The sequence below is a fragment of the Trichosurus vulpecula genome, chromosome 2, assembly GCF_011100635.1.
Source record: "Trichosurus vulpecula isolate mTriVul1 chromosome 2, mTriVul1.pri, whole genome shotgun sequence".
In the NCBI taxonomy this organism is placed as follows: domain Eukaryota; kingdom Metazoa; phylum Chordata; class Mammalia; order Diprotodontia; family Phalangeridae; genus Trichosurus; species Trichosurus vulpecula.
In genome coordinates this window covers 188,065,914-188,075,086 of record NC_050574.1, presented here as the reverse complement: position 1 = coordinate 188,075,086, position 9,173 = coordinate 188,065,914, and the positions used below count along the sequence as shown (strand labels likewise).

Here is a 9,173-nt window from a genome sequence, read left to right as displayed (position 1 = left end):
GTGTCAACAAATTGGAAATTGAGGGGATGCCCATAAATTGAGAAATGGCTGAACAAGTTGTGGTATATGGTTGTAATGAAATACTATTGTGCAATAAGAAATGGTGAGCAGGATACTTTCAGAAAAACTTGGGAAGACTTATATGAACTGATGCAAACTGAAGTGAGCAGTACCAGGAGAGCATTGTGTATGGTAACAGCAATATTGTATGATGATCAACTGTGAATGACTTAGCTGTCCTTGGCAATTGGTGATCTAAGACAATTTCAAAGGACTTATGATGAAAAATGCTATCTACTTCCAGAGAAAGAATTGATGGAGTCTAAATGCAGATGGAAGCATACTTAAAAAAACTATTTTTCTTGGTTTTTTTTTTTGGGAGGGGTGGAGTCCTGTGTTTTCTTCTGCAACATAGCTAATATGCAAATATGATTTGTGTGACTGCACATGTATAATCTATGTCAAATTGCTTGCCTTCTCAAGTAAGGGTAAAGGGAGGGAGAGAATTTGGAACTCAACATTTTAAGATATATGTTAAAATTGTTTTATATGTAATTAAGAAAAAATAAAATAGAAAAATAACAAAAAAGGGGAGGTACATTTACATAAAGTATTGTTGAAAAGTAGCCTTTATTGGGCCCCTTCTGGTGGGTTTCAGTATCTAAACAGCTACCTCTCTTATATACCCATTGTACCAAATCTGTGCATAACATAACATAACATAGCATAACATAACATAACATAACATTTGACTCTGGGAGACTCTGAAAAGTATTAGATAAAGTACAACATGGTCTCCTGGGTAAGTCTAGAAAACAATCTGAGATGGTCAAAAGTTTGAATTCTTAGTGAGCACAGATGTTGAAACTCCTTAGCCATATTTTACCAATATGCTATTTGGGGACCTGGTCCTTGGGTTTGACTAGTGAAATTGGTTCATGCTGGCAAGAGGTTTTGGAGTTCATTCTATGGAAGCTGATCTGTTTGGTTGCAGCTAAGGTTTTTGAGAGCAAAATATTTAAGAAGTTATCTTTGTATTGCAACATGTATTTGTTGAGTCACTTTTATCAAAACCAATCAGCCAATATCTACAGTTTTCATTGTGTCTGTCATTCATTCACAAGACAAACAGGTGTTGAATGCTTACTACTCTGATAGATAGCTATTAGGGTAAATTTAAATAAGCCAACTTTATTTGGCTGTCATTCTCTCAAACTATCATCCTACCACATGGTTTTCCTTTCCTTCACAGCCAAAATAGAGGTTTTTTTTACTTTAAAAAATACATTTTTATTTTTAGTTTACAGCATTCAGTTCCACAGGTTTTTGGGTTCCAAAATTTCTCTCCTTCCCTCTCCTCCCCACCAAGATGGCATGTAATCCAGTGTAGGTTCTATATTTACCTTCACAGTGAACTTATTTGCATAATAGTCCAGTTGTAAAGAAGAATTACAACCAATGGAATGAATTATGAGAATGGAGAAATAAACCAAAAAAGAAGGAGAAAAAAGAGAGCAAATAGTTTGCCTCCATCTGCGTTCAGACTCTATAATTCTTCCTCTGGATGTGCAGAGCTTTTTCCATCATGAGTCTTTTGGGGCTGTTTTGAACCTTGCATTGATGAGAAGAGTCAAGTCTATCAAAGTTAGTTCTTACAGGTACTGTGTGTCTGTAATTGCGTATATTGATCTCCTAGTTCTGCTCCCCTCACTCAGCATCAGTTCATATAAGTCATTCCAGCTTGTAATGAAGTCCATCTGCTCCTTATTTCTTATGGCACAATTACATTCATATACCACAATTTGTTTAGCCATTCCCAAATCGATGGGCATCCCCTTTATTTCAAATTCTTTGCCACCACTCAAAGAGCTGCTCAAAATAGAGTTTTCTACACTTGTTGTTACTCACTTCTCAATGCCTTGAATTCTGACTTCCAGCCCCATCACTAGACTGAAACTGCTCCCTCCAAGATTATCAGTGATCTCTTAAATGCTAAATCTGATAGCCTTTTCCCAGTCCTTTTCCTTCTTGACCACATTCCAGCTTTTGACTCTATAGAGTAACCCTTCTTCCTCCATCCTCGCCTTCCATGGCTTCCGTGTTAATGCTTTCTCCTGGGCCTCCTCCTGCTATTCTGACCAATCCTTCTCAGTCTTCTTGGTAGGATCATTGTTTTCCTCCCATCTTTGAAGTGAGGACATCCCCAAAGATTCTTTCTTGGTCAGCTTCTCTTTTCCCTCTACACTGTCTCGCTAGGTGATGTCATCAGCTTCCATGGACTCATTTATCATCTCTGGGTGGACATCTCTTCTGTCAATATATTGGGCCTTCATCTTGCTCCTAAACCCCCGCTCCATATCATCAGCTGTCTGCTGAACACCTCCAAGTGGCTATTCCACAGACATTACAAACTCAACATCTGCAAAACAAATAAAATTCCTTCTCCCCAAATACCATCTTTCAAACTTTCCCTTTTCTGTAGATAGCACCACCATCCTTGGAGTCATCCTTGATTCATTCCTCTCTCTTAAACCCATACCTAATCAGTTGCTAATTTTGTTTGATTTTATTTTCATATCTTTTTCTCCATCTATAGAACCTCTACTCTCTGTCAGTCAATCCTTCACTACTTTTCACCTGGACTATTGCGCAGCCTAATTGGTATCCATGCTTCCAATCTCTCCTCTCCATCTTCCACATAACTGACAAATTTATGTTCCTAAAACATAGATGCGATCGCTTACTTAATACACTTCAGTTCCTTCCTATTGTCTTTTGGATAAAATTACAAATTCCTTAGACTACCCTTTAAAGTCCTCCACAATCTGATTCCCATGGACTTCTCCAGACTCATAATTTACATAACAACCACAACAACAATAATAATGACAGCTAGCATTTGTGTGCCAGGTATTGTGCTAAGCATTTTACCAATATTGCATCTATTGATCCTCACAAGAACCCTAGGAGGTAGATGCTATTATTATCCCCCTTTTAGGGGTGAAGAAATTGAGGTAGATAGAGATTAAATGAGTTGCCCAGGGCCACACAACACTGAGGCACAATTTTCACTCTATCCTTTGGGCCACCTAGGTACCATGCTATTTGTCCCAGTTAAACTATCCTGCTAACTCTACCTCCTATGTGAGATTCCACACCTTTCTACACATGGTTCCCCATGTCTTAGAATCTCTAGCTTGCTTCAGAGCATCTCTCAGGTGCCACTTCCTACAAAACTCCTGTCCAGACCAGAGGGAGCATGATACAATGGGAGAATTGCTGGATTTGAGCCAGGGGAACTGACCTGAGTTCAATTCCTCCTTATTTTGCTTATCTCTGTGACTCTGACACTTAATTGCTCTGGGCTTCAGTTTATTCATATATAAATATGAAGGGGTTGGACTAAGATGACTCCTAAACTCCCATGCTGCTCTTAATCTGTGATCTTTTTATTCTGTACAATTATTGACCTCTCCCTTTTGAAGCTACAAAGGTCCTGAAGCTGAAGGACTTTGGGGACAGCCTGTACATACCTGTGTACATGTTGTATTTCTCCTTTCCACCTCAGTAGAACATAAGCTCCTTAAGGACAGGTACTTTTTCATATTTTTCTTTGTATGGCCAGTGCCTTGTACATAATAGGCCTTTAACTTGTTGAGTCTGAGTTGAAATATAAACTAGACACACTCTCTATCTTCCAATAGTTTACCATCTTATGGGAGGACACAGAGGGTACTAAATAGGCAAAGTTGAATGTGCCAATTGCCATTAGAGGGTTACAAATAGGGCGAATTATCAGTCTTCCTCCTACATGAGATTCCATCTCCTGCCTCCACACCTTTCTACACATGGTTCCCCCATGTCTTAGAATCTCTAGCTTGCTTCAGAGCATCTCTCAGGTGCCACTTCATACAAAAGTCCTCTCCAGATCAGAGGGAGCATGACATAATGGGAGAAATGCTGGATTTGAGCCAGAGGACCTGACCTGATGCTTTGGGAGTAGACTTTATTCAGTATTTACTTGAGGTACTGTACCTCGAGGGATACAGAATATGTATGTGACATGGTCCCTGCCTTCAAGGAACTTGCAGTCTCATTGAGAAGGCAGGATTGAGACTGATAAAACAATTAGTTGTCATTATATAAGTGTTGAACACCCCCTACGTAAGTCATCCTGCAAAGTCTACGTCAAATGGAGCGCAAATTCTGGCAAGGCCACCCCAACTGGAAAGGTTTCAACTATGGGCCTGGCAATTGGACTCTGTACTGACTGCCCAAGGACCAGTCTAATTAAATTCTGAAGGGCACATCTCCCAAAAGCTGCTCAGCAGGTGGAAAAATTTGTGGGGCATGGCAAGTCCTGAAACTGTCTACTGAGACATGTGAGAAGCAGGAGGAGCTGGATCTGTGCTGTCGAAGGAGCTGTCCATACTGATGAAATCGTGAATATTGTGAAGTTTTGAAGAATCATTCTATCAACACATATTTATTAAGCAGACACTGTGCTAGACACTGGGGATGTGAATACACAGAATGAAACAGTCCCTGCTTGGAATGAGCTATAGCATAGAAAGCAAAAATATGACATGGAAATCAGAAAGAGGAGAGGTCATGTGGATTTTAGTTACAAGGAAAGTTGTAGGAAGAGAATAAAAGAGGAAAGACTTGAGATGGGTATTGAAGGAATAGCTGCATTTGTATGGGGAGAGAAATGTCAAAACCAATTGATTCCTGATCATGCCCAACTCTGCAGGCCAGTTTCAATTCTGCTTGCTGCCGGGAAGGAAGGGAGAGAACAAAGTGGGGGTGGGGGATGAGTGATTACCATAAGTACTGAACCTCTAAAAAGCTGATTAGTGCTGGAAGAGTGGGGACCCCCAAGAGGAGAGGAAATGGCATCAAGAACAGGAATCAAAGTTTTCTAAGGTCAGGAAGCTATTCTCACATTTGGTATTTTTTCCAAAACTAGACAGATGCTCCATTTATCTCTCAGTTTCTCCTATTTGCCCATTCTCTTACAACTTTCAGTTCTGACCTGGGAATGTGTTGTCCTAGTTGCATTGTAGGCAAAAGTGTAAACTAGTGGATCTCTCTTCTGCTTGCTTACTCTTGTCTGCTCTGCGAGGAGACTCTGAGTGGGTTCTTGACCCTAAGAGGCCCTGTGTAACTTTGCCTACTGCTCACCCCCCACCATTTACCCCATTCTCTTTGAGGCAGTCAGGTAGCACAGTGGATAGAGCACTGGGCATGCAGTTAGGAAGACATAAGTTCAAACGCAGCCTTAGATATTTACTAGCTGTGTGACCCTGGGCAAGTCATTCCACCTCTGTCTCAGTCTCCTCATCTGTAAAATGGGGATCCGTCTCCCAGGGTTGTTGTGAGAATCAAATGAGACAATACTTGTAAAGTGTTTGGCACATGGTAGGCACTATATAAATGTTAGCTATTATTATTATTTCTTCAACTGTAAAATGTGGATAATAATAGCACCTACCTCGAAAGGCTGTCATGAGAATCAAGTGAAATAATATTAATAAAGTGTTTAGCACAGTGCCTGGCACACAGTAGGTGCTATGTACATGCTTATTCCCTTCCCCCACCCCCAAATGTTCAGTGTTACTTCAGGATGAAAAGGAGTTACCCTGAAGCTATGGGTAGGTACTTCTGTTAGTGGACTGCAGCATAACCATGTTGGCCAAGGAGATACAGTGACACCTATGTGACTGTAGTCTGGTCTCTGTTTTTCATTTTCTTTGCTTATGGAAACTGGTTGCTAGAATTAGTATCACCATGTGCTTATGTAATAGACAACCTCAAACAGCCTGGCTAATACCAGCAGGCACTTCTTACCTTGTCCATGATACCCACTTTTTAGTTCATTAAATTTTAAAACTTCCTTCAAGGATCAGCCTAGGACTCCAGGGTGGGGAATCTGCAGCCTCGAGGCCTCTAGGTCCTTGGGTGCGGCCTTTTGACTGAGTCCAAATTTTACAGAGCAAATCCTTTTATTAAGGGGTTTTGTTCTGTGAAGTTTGGACTGAGTCATAGGGCCCCACTCGAGGACCTAGACGGCCACATGTGGCCTCGAGGCCGCAGGTTCCCTACCTTTGGTAGGTACTACCTCCTACAGTAAATCTTTTTTGGTTGTCCTTAGTGTTTTAGGGCTCTCTCCCTCCTCAAATGATCTTGTATTTACTTCTATCAGTACATGTTGCGGTCTGTACAATAGAATATAAACTCTCTGAGGTCATCTTTTGTTTTTTTGTCTTTATATACCCAATACCTGGCACAATGCCTTATACAGAGCAGCTGCAGAATTGGATTGGATTAAACCCCCTAAAGTCAGGAACAAAAAATAATTCTTTGCAGATCAAAACATACTATTTTCACTTCCCCCCACCACCGTGTTTTTTTTCCTTTTGTTCTGTTTCTTCTCTCACAACACGACAAATGTTGACAAATATTTTATATGATTGCACACAGATTGGTTGCTGTCTTGGGGAGGTGGGAAGGGGGGGAAAGAGAGAAAAAAATTTTGGAACTCACAATCTTTTAAAAAATGAATGTTGGAAACTGTCATATGTAATTGAAAAAAAATAAAACACTATTAAATATTTACTATAAAACCCCCCAAAATAAAATTCTTACCTAAGGTCTCCATTGAAGTTCTTTAGAGCTCTGTGTAGAAAGTGGTAGGAAACAAAAAAAACTAGACTTTTTTTTTTTGTTAAATTTTTTTTTTAAATGCAATTTATTTATTTAACATATTTGGTTTTCAGCATTGATTTTCACAACATTTTGAATTACAAATTTTCTCCCCATTTCTACCCTCCCCCCCACTCCAAGATGGCTTATATTCTGGTTGCCCTGTTCCCCAGTCAGCCCTCCCCTCTATCACCCCCCTCCCCTCTCATCCCCTTTTCCCTTCCTTTCTTGTAGGGCAAGAATAAGATACACAGGCAATGGGGCGTAGAAAAACTAGACTTTTATGATGACCTAATGTCAGGGAACTTCTTGCCAATCATTTTGGTGTGGTGGCTTAGCCACTGGGTATTCTAGATTCTAGCGCCAATTCCGTGTGCATATGTGAATATGTAGCCAGGCTCCTAGAAAATGAGAAATAAATGGGACATTTGCAAAAACACTTTAAGATCCTCAGATGACAAACACCATTTCAAGATGGAGAATTCTCTCTTCCTGGCTCTCTAAGACAAGTCATCACTCTTGTCACTGCTATAGAACAGCTTCTCTTACTCAATAGCTCAATTCGACAAACATTTACTCTGTGATCTGTCTTTGCTTCTGAGTTCTCAGAAACAACCAGGTTTGGTCCTGCCTGGCTCAGGAGCACCAAAAACCACTGCCACTATCAGATGGTTATATTGGCCAAGCAAGGGGTTTTCGTGTTAAATGTGGCCCCATCCCCTCATCTTCACCTATCCCTACTTTAGGAAGATCTGAGTTCAAATCCAGCCTCAGACACTTGATAGCTATGTGACCCAGAGCAAGTCACTTAACCCCTATTTGCCTCAGTTCTTCATCTGTAAAAATGGGGGCACAAACATCCTAAGGACACATTCAAATAGTTTCCCTTTTTGTGACTTCTCTTCACCTTTTGAGACCATTGACCATTTCCATTTTCTGATGTTCTCTCTTTCCTGGGCCTTCACCATTCCCTCTGGTTCACCTCCCCACCTGTCCTTTTTAGTCTGCTTCCCTCCTGCCCTTTATCATTGTTCAGTTGTGTCTGGCTGTGCATGGCCCCGTGGACTTTGTCAAACTCTTGTTAAAGATACTGGAGTGGTTTGTCCTTCTCCAGTGTGGCCTCATTTTTACAGATGAGGAACTGAGGCAAATGGGGGTTAAGTGACTTGCTCCGGGTCCCATAGATATCAAATGTCTGAAGCTGGATTTGAACTCAGATCTTCCTAACTTCAAGCCCAGTGCTCTATCCACTGTGCCACCTAGCTGCCCTACTCTTTATCATAGGTGATTCCAAAGACTCAGTCCTCAGTTCTCTTCTCATTTTTTTTCATGAAACTGTCCCTGAATAATCTCATCCATTCCCATGGGTTCAATGATCATCTCTACATAATAATAATAACTAATGTTTGTATAGAGCTTTTAGGTTTTCAATAGGCTTTACTTACATTATATCATTTGTACCAACAAAACCCTGAGTTGAGTACCACAGATACTTGAGATGGACACAACATTTTTTTTCAGGTTTATATTTTCCCTGTTTTTTAGATGGGCAAACTGAGACTAAGAGAAGTTAGGTGACTTGCCTAGAGTCATACAGCTATTAAATATTTGAGACAGGATTTATTCCAAGTCCAGCACTAAAGCACTATGCCAGTAATATCAAATTCACATAGAAACTGTGTACATAAGGATTGCTGAGACTGCATATTGACTTAGAAAATCACATATTTAAAAAAAGCAGGAAAATATGTTTAATGTTAAGGTATATGTACAACTTATATTGGATTGCATGCTGTCTTGGATAGGGAGTGGGGAGAAGAGAAAGGGGGAGAAAATTTGAAACTCAAAAACTTGAGGAACTGAACGTTGTAAAGTAAAAATAAATAAATAATTTAAAAGGAAAAAAAGAGAAAATCACATATTAGCATTATCTGTGTCCTATTGTCTTTTAATGTATTTTGTTAAATATTTCCCAATTATATTTTAATCTGGTTCTGGCTGCACTGGGGAGTATTTCAGGCTGCATGCACTGCAGGCTACATGACTGACATCTCCTCACTATGTTGTGTCCCATCTCATGAAGATGACTCCCAAATCCATATGTCTACTCCCTAACCTCTCTCCTGGGCTCCAGTCCTATATCTCCCACTGTTTGCTGGTCATTTCTATTTGGTGATGATATTGTCATCTCAAACATAAACTGACCCAAAACAAAACTCTTTATCTTACAGCATTAACTCTTTCTATTTCTGTTGAGGGCATCACCAATACTTCCAATCTACCACCTCAGTCATTTGTAAATCTTTTCTCTCCTTCAACCCTCATATCTAATCAGATGCCAAAGTGCTTATTAGCTGCTCCCTGAATTTGGCACTTGAGCTCACATTTTCCTGTTCATGAACAGGCTGGCCACCCCACCTCACTCCCCACCTCCCCATGTGAAATGAGCTTCATCCCCTGCTTCTGCC

The 9,173-nt window shown here is 40.3% G+C and overlaps 1 protein-coding gene across 1 annotated transcript in view; it reads right to left on the bottom strand.

Annotated features, from left to right (window-relative positions):
- The window catches only part of LOC118836881 (ubiquitin-like modifier-activating enzyme 1), a 74,928-nt gene extending 71,385 nt beyond the window's left edge, over positions 1-3,543 (bottom strand). Inside the window, exon 1 of the mRNA XM_036744001.1 lies at positions 3,534-3,543. Coding sequence (XP_036599896.1) covers positions 3,534-3,543 — 10 coding nt within the window. The remainder of the gene's footprint in view (positions 1-3,533) is intronic.
- Positions 3,544-9,173: the final 5,630 nt, after the last annotated feature.